This window comes from Phoca vitulina, unplaced genomic scaffold (assembly GCF_004348235.1).
Source record: "Phoca vitulina isolate PV1807 unplaced genomic scaffold, GSC_HSeal_1.0 scaffold68, whole genome shotgun sequence".
NCBI lineage: Eukaryota > Metazoa > Chordata > Mammalia > Carnivora > Phocidae > Phoca > Phoca vitulina.
This window is the reverse complement of record NW_022589771.1, coordinates 2,822,353-2,837,993: the sequence shown is the minus strand read 5'-3', so window position 1 is coordinate 2,837,993 and position 15,641 is coordinate 2,822,353. Positions and strand designations below refer to the sequence as shown.

The following is a 15,641-nucleotide window of genomic DNA, read 5'->3' as shown; positions in this document are numbered from 1 at the left end:
AGAGTCACGACGGCATTGCCTTCCCTTGGAGGTTCTAGGAACATTATTTCAGAACTCCTATTGAATATCCTAAAGTAGTTCAACAGAGAAATCTGAAATGGTACCAAGAATTTAGTGCTTTATGATGCTGAAGATACATTCTCACCAGTCTGATCCTGTTCTAAGTGGCAGTTGTCCTTGCAGATTAGAAAGTATGCCAGGTGGCATACTACTCAAGACTCCCTTTTGTTGATAAGGAAATGGGAGGTTCTATCAAGGTCAAGAACATGTAGTATCCCTGATGAGAATCACTTGAGTTTTTTACTTATTTAGCCATGTGAGTAACTTTTAAGTTTATTGTTTAGGAATGTGTTACTGAGGAATTGTAAGTAGTAGTAAAATCTTGTGTTACAAGGTTTTTGCATTTACATGAACTTTCACTCGTTTTTCAGAATCTGTTCCTAGAGACAGAGAACCCAATACAAAAATGAGAACATGTATGCATAATCAGAAGGCTGCAGTGCAAATGCCTAGTGAAACTCTGACAGCAAACATGGTGCCTGAGAAAGTTCTCCGCAGATGGGCCGCTGGGGCTGCAAATAAAATAAAAATAATGAGTAATCTCAAGGAAACGATTTCAGGACCAGAAAATGTCTGGATTAGGAAGAGCTGCAGAAAGCTGCCGCATCGAAACGCTTCTGATGTGGCTAAGAAAAAATTACTGAGTGTTTATAAAGAGGATGATACCACCATAAATTCTGACAGTGAAAAAGAGCTAGAAGATATGAATAGCAAAACGCTTTCTTTCAGGCGGTTCAGATCCTGGAAAGCAAAAGCACAATAGTTACTATGGGAATGTATTAAGTGGGATCAGGGGCCACAAGTAAACCGGCAGTTGCATTCTGCTTCGAGCTCTAAAGTTAATCCCTTGTTGGCTCCTTTTCGGGGAATTTTCTAAAAGCCGTAATCCAGCGGGTCACAGTGGGAGGAAGCCTTCCTTCCAGTGGTCCCTGGTACAGACACCCACTACAGAGAGGTGGAGAGAAGAGACAAGTGGCCCGTCCTAAGATTGTTCCTTTTCAGAAAGGAAGGGCCTTCAAGAAATCTCTTGATTCCTTAGAGGAAAAAAATAATGGGAAGTGTACAGGGTCTGTAGCAAAAACTTCAAGGACTGAAAAAAAAAAAGTCAAAATCGCAACCTGATGCTAATTTTAAGGGTTCAGACCAGCACGGCTACGGTGTGTCATTACTGCAGTAAGAGGGGGAAAAAAGTAGGCACATTTCAAGAGAAGCGCCACTGAGCCCAATAGACTTTTGAGCGAAGCAAATACTTTCATAAGATCCAGTCCCTAGAATTCACAACCTCAAAAGTCAAAAACAACTTAAACTAGAAGGACCTGGGGATTCAATGATGGGGATGTTGATAGTCGAGTTCTGAAACAGAGTGTGGGAAACAGGCAATTAGGGAAAATCCATTAATGTCTTATTTTGTTTATAATACTGGAATTCATACCGAATGGTGACCACTTGATATGACTAATTCAGGGAATATATATTTTTCTATGAAGGCTATGAATGTGACTATCACAACTCCTTTTCCTCATTTTTACTTGCACATAAGAGCATTTACAGAGATGCCAAAATGTGCCTCATTATGGGGCAAGGTCTTAGTTTTAACCAGTTAGAAAATAAAAGGTATAGATGAAGATCAAAACGGTCATATTTTTGGATGATACAGTGACATCCTCTTATGTTTCTCTACAGCACCTTAAAAATTAGTGCTTTATGTACACTTTGAGCAAATTAATTACAATCTCATCACAACAAACTTTAACAACAGCATGTGTGGGCTCTTCCATTGTGGCCTTTGCTAGGATTAGAAAATCTGATCTTGATACTATAAAGAATTCTTTGCAGTGAGGTTTAATTTGTTAACAGGTATTTGTTGAAATTAAGATCACCAGATTAAATGAATGCACTGTTGAATCTTTTTAACATAGTGACATGCTATTGGAAAAATGAGTTGTTAGAAGCAAGTTGTTTTCCCATTTAAAAATATCTGTGAATATTAATATATGATTTGCATGTGTAAATCTGAAAAAGTAAAATACAGAAAACTAAGGGTTTCTATTCCTTTTTCATTAAAAGACTAATGTAATGCATATATTTTGGTTATACAGATAGACCCAAGTGTCTAGATTACTTGAGAAGTTTGTGGTTGCATGTCTGCCAAAAAAAAAAGGGCTTTTTGTCATTTTTTTTTTCTTTAGCATAAGCCAGAATATTTCTAACCTACAGAGTCTGTGTCCTTTGCTCTGTTTATGGTATACTTTCATCTGAAATACCGATACCAGTATCTTGTTACTAGTACAGGTGAGAAAAGGAAGAATTCCTAATAAACTGCTAATATTTTTAGGCGCATGGGGTTTGATTTTTGATTGCTAATGAAATGTTTAAACCGATTTCCACTCCCATAGTTACCCTTAATTTTGTAGAAATTTCTCATTGGGGCTGTTATATCCTCAACAAATACCATAAAATGAAAATATTTAAGTCTCAGTTAAGACTCTTTTATGCAAAATTTCTTGTCAATTTCAATGTAATCAAAGAATTTGTTTTCAATTTACGATGTTCTGTGATGGTGTTAATTTCCGTCAGTACTTGAGGAGGTGTCACCAGCCTTCTTTCATAACGGAATCTCTGCTGGTTTAGTATTTAAATTGAACATCTATTTGCCTTTTTTTGAAGTGCTTGGCCAAAATTTATTGTAACGGCATGAAATAAGCATTTGCTTAAAACTTAACATTATTGTAAAACTCTCTCTGAAGTGTACGCAGAATTTAAATCACAGGCCAAATGTATTATTATTACCCTACTCATAATTTTAATCAACTTTCTAGAAATGACTTCTTCATAATGTAACTGTGAAATCAAAGCGCGGTAAATTTTACTGGTAAAAATGACAAGTTACTTTATTCGACAAAAGGACTAAGACAAAGTGATAGCCAAACATCCTTTTTATTCTGCAATTCAGTCATTCTATAAAACAACCCGAGTATCAGTGTAGCATAAAAATATCACATTGGTAATCTTGCTAACTACTCGCAAAATTTCCCAAGCTCTCACTGCATAGCAATTTGGTCATACTGTTTATACTTAAATGTTCAAATTTTGCTTCAAAACCCAAATTTTCATTTTGCAGTAATATGTAAAACTGCGAAAACGGACTTAATGTACATGCTTCTGTTGATATTATTTCTCCACATCTTAAAACAAGGTATTTGTAGCAGCTTTCTGAGATTCTTTTCAATACCTCAAGGGGTTCTGCCTGACAGCACCTTGTAGGTATTTACCGGCAGTGTTCCCAAACCTAAGCAGTGTTCTCGAGGTAAGCGGGTTTTTACGTTTCGCGGCAATCCCGGACATCGCCCGTGAACCTGGCACGCGGTCCCCCCCTCCTGCTCCCAGGGCTCCGCGAACTCGGTCTTCCAGCGCGTTCTAACGACGAGAACCGATTCGGGAACAAGCGCATACTTGCTTAGTAATGAAAGGCTATTTAAGGCGAAAATAAATTTTGTATGGGAAACGGCCACGTTTTAAAAAAGAAGTAACTATTTTTGCATTCTCCTAAACTCTTTCAGATCGGCTTGACAATCATCAGCTCTTGAAATGTGAATTCTTATTGCCAGAGTAAAAGTTGCATTTTATACCACCACGAAGCGCTGTGTTTCTTCCCGCCCTCCGTCCGCAGCACGGCCCCCCTCCCGCCCCGCCCCGCCGGAGAAGGGGAACGGACACCGGGTGAAGGATCGCAGGGGAGCGGGGCTGGTTTCTCCCGGGAGCCGGCGGCCGAGCCCCGCTCCTCTCCTCCGTGCGTCACCTGCCGGGACAGGACGCTCCGGACCCCGCCCCGCGCTGGCCTCTCTAGCCCGCAGTCATCCGACCTCTCGGTGTCCCCGCGGGCTCAGGCTCCGAGACAAGACGCTCGGGATTGGCGCGGTCGAAGGGGCCCGGCGCGCGTGCGCGGGGGCGTGGCGTGAGGGCGGTGCTTAGGGGCGCGGGGGCGGGGCAGGGGACGTGGTGGTGCGCGGCTGAGGGCGGGGGCGCATGCGCCGTGCTGGGGCGCCGCGGGCCGGCCGGGACGGGGGCGGGGGTGCCATGGCGGCCACGTTCTTCGGCGAGGTGGTAAAGGCCCCGTGCCGAGCTGGGACGGAGGACCAGGAGGAGGAGGAAGAGGGGAGGAGGGAGACGGCCGAGGACAGGGAGGTCCGGCGGCAGCTGGCTCGGAAGAGGTGAGGTCCGGTCGGCGGGGGCGGGCTGGCGCTGGCCTGCTGCGGCCTCGGCGGCGAGGGTGCCAACAGGGCTTCCTTTGCGGGGACCTGGGGGCCGTCCTGCGCCCGCATAACGGGTTCTCGGGCGGGCCTCGTGTGCCTGCTTCGTGGACGTAAGACAGCTCTCTTAAAGCCTTCTTATCCTCCGCCCCGCTCTTCCGTTAGCCTCGGTGTCCGTAGCAGGTGGATAACGCGTCTCTTTAAAAGAGATTGGAGAGGGGCGCCTGGGTGGCTCAGTCGTTAAGCGTCTGCCTTCGGCTCGGGTCATGATCCCAGGGTCCTGGGATCGAGCCCCGCGTCGGGGTCCCTGCTCCGCGGGGAGTCTGCTTCTCCCTCTCCCACTCCCCCTGCTTGTGTTCCCTCTCTCGCTGTGTCTCTCTCTGTCAAGTAAATAAATTAAAAAAAAAAAAAGAAAAAAGGGATTGGAGAAAATAGTAAAATGACCCTTCACCCCTACCCAGTAAATTCAACAGTTGTGACGATTTCGCCGCGTGTATTTTATCCCCCACCACCTCTGAGTCCGAGGGACCGCGGCCTCTCACCTCTCCATTTTTCAGAATGCACCTCAAACGATGTAGGCGTTTTCTTGTATATGCTATTATCGCCCTAACAAAATAAACGATCTTTGATACCATTTAGTAGCCAGGCATGTCCAGACTTACTCGGGAGTCTCAAACATGAGGTTTTACGGTGAGTTTGTGTAAATCAGAATCAAGGCGCACACGTTACTTTTAGACTTCCTGACTCTTGAGCTGCCTGTCGTTTAGAGCAGCCCCTTCTTCTCACCCCTGCTGAGATTCGTTGTTCTGTAGGGTGTCCCACACTCTTAAATTTGTCTGATTTAACCTGGTGTCCCTACCAGCATTCCCTAGGTGGATGTTCCTTTTGGAGGCGTGGTCAGATGCAAGTTCAGTATTTTGCTGGCGGGAAGGTGGTACCTGCCATTTCTTACTGCACACGGTACCCATTTGTGCCACTTTGGGGGATGCTCAGATTGGGCAGTGGGTCAGGTGGACAGCCTGATCTCCGTTGTGGAGTTCTCCATGAATTTTGCATCGGATGGTTTTATCTGTTAGTTATTGTTGCCTGAATCTGTTGTTCCCTTTAGATGATAATTACATTCTTTATGAAATTAAAGCGTGCATATTGCTTATTACAAAATCATGCCTCTGGTATCCTTTTTCTCATAATACGGTACTAATTATACTTAAGTTGCTTTAGTTTTGTCTTTTGTTTCTTGTGTTAGGGAGGTGCGGCTCTTTCGAAGACAGACAAAAACATCTTTGGAAGTTTCTCTGCTGGAAAAATATCCTTGCTCCAAATTCATAATTGCTATAGGAAATAATGCAGTAGGTGAGTAGAAATGTGTTAGATTGAAAGAACAAAATCTGAGGGCGGTGGGTGGGGGGATGGGGTAACTGGGTGATGGGCATTAAGGAGGGCACGTGATGTACTGAGCACTGGTGTTATATGCAACTGATGAATCACTGAACTCTACCTCTGAAACTAATAATACACTATATGTTAATTGAATTTAAATAAAAATTTTAAAAAGAAAAAAAAAACAAAATCCCTTGTTACTTCTTTCCCTCATACTTCAAATGTCTGTTACTTTTTTAGAAAAAGTCATAGCAGAGTGAATTTGTATCTGAGTAAAATCTGTGCCTGCTCATGTGATACCGTCTTTTTGATAAACTTTAAAAATAAGATTTAAAGGAAGTGTGCTTCGGTTCAAGAAGTTGTAAATTCCAGGAACTGGGTTTATAGTGTGTTCAGGTATCTGCATTTCCTCAGACTCCTGGGCCTGTTTGGACCAGACTTGGGGGGGAGCAGAGGTGGCATGTGTACATGGCCAGTGGTTCTTAAATGTTTCTGAATTAACAGGCTCCCTTGAGAACAGGAGGAGAGCTCTAAAAATAGTAGTGATGGTCGCTAACATTTTTGAGCACCCAAGTTTGAAGGTCTGTACATATATGACTCCCATTTGGTAGGTTAACGTGAGAGCAGTGCAGAGTTCAGCTGGGACCGCGTACACGAGCAGGTGCGCAAACCTGTGTGATTTTAGCTGGTGCACAGGTTCTGGGGGCGAGCATTTGGGGTCTCCAGGGAAGCCGATCCCTTGCCCCATCAGGTAGCCCTTGCTTGCAGGACATAGTAAGTACATGGTAAATAACTGTTGAGTCATTTATATAAAGTTCTCCCGGCCTACAATCTTCCCGCAAGTGTTACCTTCTGAGAGTGCAGTAAAGCCCAGCAGTAAACCTGTGTTCTCCGTTCCTGCCTCTCATACCAGTTGTACTTAGGCCATGGCCTTTAACTTCGTGAGGCCTGTTTCCTTTTCTGCAAAATGGCAGGGTAAGGTCAGTGGTCTTAATGGCTCTTGTAGTTCTCAAATCCTAGAATTACTTGAAATCATTTCTGATTGTAGAAAATGCAGCTTGCAGAACCAGGCACTAACTGATGTGAATTGTTTTTCACAGCATTTTTGTCGTCATTTGTTATGAATTCAGGAGTCTGGGAAGAAGTTGGCTGTGCTAAACTCTGGAATGAATGGTGTAGAACAACGGACACTACACATCTGTCCCCTGCAGAGGCCTTTTGTGTGTTTTATCATCTGAAATCGAGTCCCTCGGTACGTGGGACTTGGATGCTTCAGAGAGAGCTGTTTAGGCATCACTCATGTGGTGTTCGTTTGAATTTCATGTTCCTTTATATCTACTTTTGTGCTGACGAATTGTGCCTGCAGGCAGTGCTGTTATTTATATAAATATTAGTGTGGCATACACAGTGTGTTGATAAAGTTCTAGGAAATTCTGAAATAACTTCGTTAGAAAAAAACCATAGACGGTAGGCATTCACACCTTGCTCATTCAAAAAATTATTTCAGCTGGTAACTCTAAATGTGCAAAAATGTGTTCACTCTGTGAAAGCAGGGAGTTCTCCTTTGTGGCAGGATACCCAGGATTTAGCAAATGCTAGTATGTGCTAGAAACTCAGGTAATGTTTGTTGAACAAATGAATGCTTTATGCATTCTGAGCATAATTCTCTTGACATCGAGCTTTTACCCTAACCTGATTTGTTAAGTCCTGAAAGTCGTTCTGTAGCTGATGCGGAGTGATTCCTTGTGTCCTCTTCGTTCGAATCCTAATCTTGGGTCTATTCGGCGAACACAGCATAGTGGGCGATTTGAGGGTCAGGCAGATGAGGTGGCCAGGCAGGTGCTGAGTCCCTGCACCTGCTTGTCTGACAGAGTAGCATTCTCCAGCTGCTGAGCTCCTGAACGCGGGCCAGCGCAGGGGTTCAAACAATGGCAGAAACCACTAAGTCCCTAATATTATAGTGGGGCTTATTTCAAAAGGTAAGGACCAAATGTTAGCCTTGTAAACCGTAAAGTTTGATTTTTTTAATACTTCTAGTTTGTTTTTTTTAACATGTAATCCAAAGTTATTTAAATTTGCATAAGGATTTTTATGCACATCCAGCATTTATAGGAGATAAGAATGAAACTAATCATGTTTTTGATCTGATCTTTAGTTGGAAAGATTGTACTTTAGAATAGATTGTGAAGGTCCAGTAGGAGAAATTTCTGTCACCTCTTCTAGTCGTACCACTTATTAGTTAGATATCTCTTGATGATGCACAGCCTACGTGTGTAGTTAATTACATGTCCTGTCTTTTTCTTATTCTCCATCCCCATGTACCTTTTTTCTCTTCTGTGCCTCCTTTGGTTAATTAAGTGTTAGCATTTCTGGCAATGTTTTAATAGAAGACATTGTTGAGTTCTGTGGATAAGATCACTCCATGAGCATTAATAAGCAGGAATCCAACCTTTTATGGCATCGTGGCATTACAAATTATTTCACTTTGAGCATATGGGTTGGAACTTGGTTTCTAAAATAATACCGTCTTCAGAGGCATCAGTACCGTTTCACAATGCCATTTGGGCTGAGATGCTGTCCGGCTGACATTCACTCTGCTAGCACCTAGAGTTTGTATAATGCTTATATATATATATATATATATATATATATATATTTTTTTTTTTTTTAAAGATTTATTTATTTGACAGACACAGCGAGAGAGGGAACACAAGCAGGGGGAGTGGGAGAGGGAGAAGCAGGCTTCCCGTGGAGCAGGGAGCCCGATGCGGGGCTCGATCCCAGGACCCTGGGATCACGAGCTGGGCCGAAGGCAGACGCTTAATGACTGAGCCACCCAGGCGCCCCAATGCTTATGTTTTATAGTGTTTACATTTATTTTGTGTTTGATCTTCCCGGTGTGTGACCCCCAGGAGGGCAGCAGGGCTGGTGTCATTCCTGTGTCATAAAGAAGATTCTGGTAGCATTTACTGGTAGTATATTCAGTGTCTTGTGGTCACTCCATTAACATGTACTTTATTCTTCTGTTAACTGCCAGTAGTGGTTTGATTCTTAAGTTTTAAAGATAAATAAATAAGCCAATAGCAAATTCAGAAAACAAGTGTTACCTAAAGGTTATATTAGGATTCAAATGATGCGTATATGGTGGTAGTTCAGAGTGTGTGTAAAATTCCTTTGACCTGACCAAAAACTTGGAATGGGATTTTCCAGGTCCTCCTCTGTCAGTGCAGTTGCTATGTTGCTGAAGATCAGCAGTATCAGTGGCTGGAGAAGGTAAGAGAGAAATGAAGACTGGTGAGCTCCTTTTTTTAAGGGTTCCGTGTCTTAACACTTGAGCCTACACAGCCAAATACCGAAGCAGGGAAGTATTTGTTTTTTTCTTTTTTCTTTTTAAATTATTTATTTACTTATTTATTTGAGAGAGAGAGCACAGAGGGAGAGTGAGAGGGAGAAGCAGACTTCCCGCTGAGCGGAGAGCCCAACGCAGGGCTCGGTCCCAGGATCCTGAGATCATGACCCGAGCCGAAGGCAGATACTTAACCGACTGAGCCACCCAGGCGCCCCTGTTTTTTTCTTAAAAATATCCTAGGAATTTGTTACAGAATATAAAGAATAAAATAACTCATTTAACAAATGTGCTGAAGATTATAGGTCATAGAAGCATAAAACCGTTGGATTCTTCCCAGCTGCCATATTGTTACGTTTGAACGAAAAACAAGCTACTCGCATGAAACAGAACAGGGTCATGGCCATGGGTGCAAAATGGCAGTGCTGACCATGCAGGCTGGTGATGGCTCAGGGTTGTGAGGCAGGAGGCAGGTGTGAGCTGCGTTCAGGGGGTTGGCACTTGGCTGCTACTTGCTCCAAATTCCAAAATATTATGTCCATTTGTCTTGAATTAGGATGGCTTAATTGAGGCTTCATTTTGTGGGAAAATTGTGCATGTTTTGTGCCCAATAAAACATATTTTTCAGTGAAGAATTTAGGAATTTTAGAGAATAATCATAATTTTGGCAGTTGCATATTATTATTATTTTTTTAAGATTTTTTTTATTTATTCATTTGGGAAAGAGACAGCACGAGCAGGTGGGGAGGCAGAGGGAGAAGCAGACTCCCCAGTGAGCTGGGAGTCCGACGTGGGGCTCGATTCCAGGACCCGGAGATCACAGGCTGAGCTGAAGTCAGGCAGAGGCAGACGCTTAATCATCTGAGCCGCCCAGGCGCCCCAGCTGCATATTATTTTTAAATGAAGTAGGTCTCAAGTATATATCTTAGCAACATTTGAGCTTAAATCTTCGGTGTATTTTTGTTTAGGTATTAAAATTAAATTAATTAGAAATAAGAAATTTGGTGTACACCTGTTTTAAACCAGGTTGGCATACTTGGAAACATTTATTAAAAGTTATTAAATACATCTTATTAAATGAGTTATTCAAGAAGGTCTGTGGACCTTCTCACAATCATATACGTGATTTTGTGTTATGTACTGATGTGTATTTTTCTAGGGAGAGTCCTTAGCTTTCCTCAGGTCTCGAAGGGTAGGAAACTGTTGTGTTAATTTTTGTTTGTGTTTAAAGATTTTATTTAGGGGCACCTGGGTGGCTTAGTCGGCTAAGCATCTGCCTTTGGCTCAGGTCATGATCCAGGGTCCTGGGATTGAGCCCTGTGTCCCCGAGGGAACAGCTCTCTCTCTTTAAAAAAATAAATAAATAAAGATTTTATTTATTTATTTGAGAGAGAGAGAGCGCACAAGCAGGGGGAGCAGCAGAGGGAGAGGGAGAAGCAGACTCCCCGCGGAGCAGGGAGCCCGATGCAGGGCCCTATCCCAGGACCCTGGGATCATGACCTGAGCTGAAGGAAGATGCTTAACCAACTGAGCCACCCAGGCGCCCCAATTTGTGTTTTTTTAAATTTAAGTAGGATGATTGTTATGTCAAAAATATTTTATTATTTTTGTACTATGGGACTTTTCTTTTCCAGAACTTAAAAACTTTAATCAGTATTTTTTTTTCCTTAGGGACACTCTGCGTCCCCCTACTGTTTGGTTCATGTCAGCCACAAAATCCTGATAAACACACACAGTCTAACAGAGTGGTCAAGTGTGAATTCAGACTGTGGGTGTTCTAGGGAGGTTGATAAATTAGGCTTTGTGAGTAATGTTGTATTTCTTAAATGGGATGTACCTGCTGATGTTAACTATTTAGTGTTTATTTACAAAGCTGTGAGATGATGAAATTAGTCTTAGAAATCATTAATGATGTGTAAAATCTGTAGTTCTGTTGTTATTATTAGAAATAGCCATTTTCGGGCGCCTGGGTGGCTCAGTTGGTTAAGCGACTGCCTTCGGCTCAGGTCATGATCCTGGAGTCCCTGGATCGAGTCCCGCATCGGGCTCCCTGCTCGGCAGGGAGTCTGCTTCTCCCTCTGACCCTCCCCCCTCTCATGTGCTTGCTCTCTCTCATTCTCTCTCTCTCAAATAAATAAATAAAAAATCTTTAAAAAAAAAAAAAAAAAAAAGAAATAGCCATTTTCTTCTTTCGTAAAATACTTCCCAACAAGGTGGAGTGGCCTAAAGTTTACTTTTTTTCCTTAAAAAAAAAATAGCTGCTTGTTTTGTTTACATCACCATAGGTTTTAAAAGCTGGAAAGGGTCCTTGGAACTTCATGAAATACACACTTAGGAGAGAATAAAGGTCTAGAGTGATTAAAACTTGCCTATAAGTGTTAGGCAATTATTAAAGATTTAGAAATTTTTTTAAATTAAAAATTTTAAATATTTAAAAATTATTAAAAAACACTTTATTAATTAAAGTGTTCTTGGACACATCAACACATGGATTAGAGAAAGGGGATCACTTCCTTTTGCTGATATTCTGCTAGTCTGAATGTAGCTTGCAAGTAAAGTGGTGTTCTTAGAAATGTCTGTATTAGAAGAGATCTCGTAGTCCAGCAGCTGCCCTGGAAGCCAGTCCTGGTGTTAGCACAGCTGCTCTGGCTACGTTTCTTCCTGACTTCATTGACTGCACACTGCAGCCCCCTTAGGTGGGTAGTACTGTCCCCTGTTCACAGCTGAGGAAAGTGACTTAGAAAAGGTCAGCAAACCAGGAAGTGACAGACCCAAGATCAAACCCAGGTGAGGGGACAGCAGATGTGTTCTCTTTTCCACCACCTCTCCAGGGGGGGATATTACTGTGAATGGTGTTAGATAAACAGCTAGAGGAATGTTTCTGTTCTGTAACAAAACTGTGTGTGTATTTTAATTTGAGGTCAATTTTGCCTTAGGTCTTTGGCTCTTGTGCAAGGAAGAATATGCAAGTAACTCTTCTCACATGTCGACATGTTACTGACTATAAAACTTCAGAATCTATTAGCAGCCTTCATTCTCCTTTTCTGAAAGCCCTAAAAACACAGAATTTCAAAGAGCCTCCGTGCTGTTCACTGCTGGAACAACCAAATATCGTACATGATCTTCCTGCAGCAGGTGGTATTAAAATTTGTAACATTTACAGTGTATCTTGCTAGTGCTTTATTGGTTATTGGTTATTACTTTGACTATTAGAGGTCTTTTTAAAGTAGTTCGTTAATGATTCATACCAATGTATTGCTGTTAAACTTTAATATTTGTTGTTGCTAGTATGTTGTGTTTGATTTGAGTTCTGACATCGTCCACACACACAGTTACGATGTGAGAGCAGCTCAGAGTTCGTAAGTGTTAGGTTGCAGAGTTGCTCTGGTTCTTTTTGGTCTGTGATAACATCATGCAAGCCGATGTTAGATGTAAATTGTTGGTGCATGAAAGTTGATAAAGTATGTTTTAATTGTCAAGATAGAAGTTTCCAGATACTGAATCTGGAGTTTCTTTAATATTTTATTTTTATTACTGTTACTAATTATACCCTAGCATCACATCAAGATGAGATTGTCCCTTACTTTTCGGTAGCTAATATAATTGTTATTTGTTAATAAGTAAGTTTTTCCCCCTTAAATGTGAAGTTTACTGGAATAAGTGGCTAATTTATTGTATTATATTCAGCGAAATTTTAATCTTGTAGTTACTTATGATGTGTCTCAGTATATTCAGGAAATGCAAAATAAGCAGTATTTGCAAAAGCAAGAAATTACTTAGCGAAAATAAATTGGCTTTGAAAGAAAGTATGCATCATAAGTGGTTTGATATGGCAGTAAACACTTTAAGGAAAGCAATAGAGACAACTACTTTTAAAAGTAGCCTTTGTTATTTAGCGGTATTTAGTTTAAAAATTATACAGTAGAAGACTTAAGTGTTTTCTTTCCTTGTATTATTCATAGTTCTGAGTTACTGTCAAGTGTGGAAGATTCCCGCAGTTCTGTACTTGTGTTATACTGATGTGATGAAGTTAGACCTAATCACAGTTGAAGCTTTTAAGCCTATCCTTTCTTCCAGAAGCTTGAAAGGTTTGGTTAAGGTAAGGTTTTAGCTCATTGACTTAACACCTGAGTTATAACAAACTTAATAACAAATGGTAAATTTATGGTACTGATTTAAAACTTAAGGAACGCTTAGAGATCCTTTTTTCTCAAAGTAAAGCTTTCTAATCTGGCACTTGGATTGTCACCCTCTCTTTTAGACGTACTTCTGTAACTGGAGAAGTGTTTTGTTCATGCTTTTTCATGGTAGATCAGTGCAGCGCATTGATATAAATTCCAGATGGCTGTGTAGGAAGGTGGTTGGACTGTTCAGGAAGTTTCTGTAACTAATTCATTTGGAAGGTTGTAATATTTAAGAAGGCATTTTTGAGCACAGCATGGATCAAATTTTCAACGTTTATTCCTTAATTTTGCATGGGACTGGCTATGTGAAGGCGAGATAAACCTGTTTCCTGCTCTCCGTGTGTGTGTGTGTGTCCCTGGGCTCTTTCACCAGAAAAAGTCATATTGGAACATGTACACAAAAAGTTTTGCCTGATTTCAGGTGGTTTAGGAGCTCCTGTCTTTTCCCTAAGAGATTTGCTGAAAGGGCATGCGCCCTGGGTAGGAACGTCTCTCGTACAGGGAAGAGACGACAGCAGCGTTCCACAGTGGGAGTCCTGTCTTATTCTAGAACGACCGTTGGTGTTAAGACAGCTTTTCTGGCAAGTTCTGTTGGAAGTAGCTCATTGCACTTGTCTCATTAAATCAGTTTGCTTGCCAGGTGGTCAGCTCCGTGGGAATGTGGACCCATTTGGGTACCCCCAGGTCATCAGGTACCTGGCATACAGGAGAAAGCATTCCCAGCCATTTGGTGAGTTAGTTAGAGTAGAACTTCAAACTAAGTTCGTGTAATTCAGGCCTGATTTCACGGTAGCTGGAGTCCCGGCCAGGCTTTCTGACGGGCTGAGTTGTTTCGTAGGTCGCGTGGCTCTCAGAGCGCGTTCTGCTCGTGGGGTTTGCTTCCGTGGTTGACGGCTGTTCTGTCCCGGGGGGGCACGGCGCGCCGCACGCGTTCCGGCGACTGGAAATCGTCGTGTGCCGTCAAGGTCCACCGCAGCTTTTAGGGGTATTCTCTGAAGGGGAGATGGAGGTACCTTCTGCTAAGCTCTTCGTTTCTTCCTGTAAACGTGATGACGGCGGAGGGTGCAGCGGCCGTTCGAGGAGCGCGCTCATCTCAGACGGGAGCACACGTGGCTGTCCTGAGTTCACAGTCTGTTGATCTGAGGGGGGCGTGCGGCCACCGACGTGGACTTCTCTTGAGCCACGTGAGCGCCACGGCCTGACGGTGGCACAGGCCACTGTCGCGCCAGCTGGGCGGAGGAGAGCACCCCGCCGTGGGCTGAGCGCCATCTGAGGAGAGACTGGCGCCTGAGCCCGACGTGAGGTGGCCGCAGGGAGCGCAGACGAGGCCGGCTCAGAGCCGAGCGCCTGCCGAGCTGGGCGCGGAGAGAGGCCGGCCTGGAGGGTCACCTCCCGCCAGAGGTCTCGGAAGGGCCGTGGGGGCCGTGAGGCAGCCCCGGAGAGTTCTGGGCGAGGGGAGGACAGGCTTCGATGTTTCACCTGCTTCAACACTTGGGCGTCCTGAAGCGCTGAGGTGCCCGGGTGCGCTACCCCCCGAGGGAGAGTCAGGGCAGGGCCTGTTCCTCTGCGCGCCGTTCTGGCTACGTCCTGAGTGCAGGGCTTGCAGGGGGTCCGGGGTTTCCGTGTTCTCCGTCCCACTCAACTGACGACTTTCTTCTCGTCTTCCAGAATATTCCCCAGAGCACAGAGATACTGAAGAAATTGATGACAACAAATGAGATTCAGAGCAACATTTATACATGATTCCAAAGATCGTTTTGTAAAGTTATTACCCATCCATTCCTTCAAGGGGAGCAGTGTGTATGGTTTTGTTGTTGTGTTGTTTTTTTTTTTTTCCAAGGGGGTATTTTATGGGTATGCAAACAGAATAAACTTATTTTAAATTCATTATCGTTTTGGTTCCTTTTTTACGGTGGTACTCTTGACAACTGAAATAAGCCAGATGTTTTTCTTCATCCACTAGGGGGGAGTGTTGTTTTATTTGAATATTTTATACTCATATAGTTAAAATTTTAAAAACCTACAGATAATGGGTTTTAGTAATATGTAAGCAGAGTTACTTTAGTGCAACAGTTCTGTGATACCTGAAAGTTATTTGTTGGTGATTATTATTTTATTTATAAGAGATAGAGCTACGAGCTGGGGGAGGTGGGGAGGGGAAGAGGGAGGGGGAGAAGCAGGCTCCCCACCAAGCAGGGAGCAGGGATCCCGACCCCAGGGCTCGATCCCAGGCCCCTGGATCATGACCTGAGCCGAAAGCAGACACTTAACCGACTGAGCCACCCAGGTGTCCCTGTTGGTGATTCTTAATATGTGAAAAGTTTGTGTTTTATGGGTTCTTCAGGTTTTTTGTGTGGGTAAAAGTTGATCAGGTAACAAAGTTATATACTTGCTCAAAATGAAACAAAAAGAAATGTGTAT

General features: G+C 43.0%; 2 protein-coding genes across 3 annotated transcripts in view; both read left to right on the top strand.

Moving 5' to 3' along the window:
- BRWD1 (bromodomain and WD repeat domain containing 1) overlaps positions 1-1,987 on the top strand; it is a 116,380-nt gene extending 114,393 nt beyond the window's left edge. Inside the window, exon 42 of the mRNA XM_032392636.1 lies at positions 432-1,987. Within this exon, the coding sequence (XP_032248527.1) occupies positions 432-823 (392 nt within the window). The 3' untranslated portion in view covers positions 824-1,987. The remainder of the gene's footprint in view (positions 1-431) is intronic.
- Positions 1,988-4,103: 2,116 nt separating this feature from the next.
- PSMG1 (proteasome assembly chaperone 1) lies at positions 4,104-15,101 on the top strand. 2 transcript variants are annotated; one of them, XM_032392670.1, is made up of 7 exons: positions 4,104-4,271; positions 5,557-5,663; positions 6,791-6,942; positions 8,901-8,963; positions 11,973-12,171; positions 12,999-13,135; positions 14,889-15,101. In XM_032392670.1, the coding sequence occupies exons 1-7, from the start codon at positions 4,138-4,140 to the stop codon at positions 14,961-14,963; spliced, it is 867 nt and encodes a 288-aa protein (XP_032248561.1). In that variant the 5' UTR covers positions 4,104-4,137; the 3' UTR covers positions 14,964-15,101. The 2 variants fall into 2 exon arrangements, with proteins under 2 accessions (XP_032248561.1, XP_032248562.1); XM_032392671.1 differs by lacking the exon at positions 8,901-8,963.
- Positions 15,102-15,641: the final 540 nt, after the last annotated feature.

Coding starts and splice junctions, on each gene's coding strand:
- PSMG1 (XM_032392670.1), top strand. CDS start 4,138: ATGGCGGCCACGTTCTTCGGCGAGGTGGTAAAGGCCCCGTGCCGAGCT. Junction 4,272..5,556: donor CGGCAGCTGGCTCGGAAGAG/GTGAGGTCCGGT, acceptor TTCTTGTGTTAG/GGAGGTGCGGCTCTTTCGAA. Junction 5,664..6,790: donor TATAGGAAATAATGCAGTAG/GTGAGTAGAAAT, acceptor TGTTTTTCACAG/CATTTTTGTCGTCATTTGTT.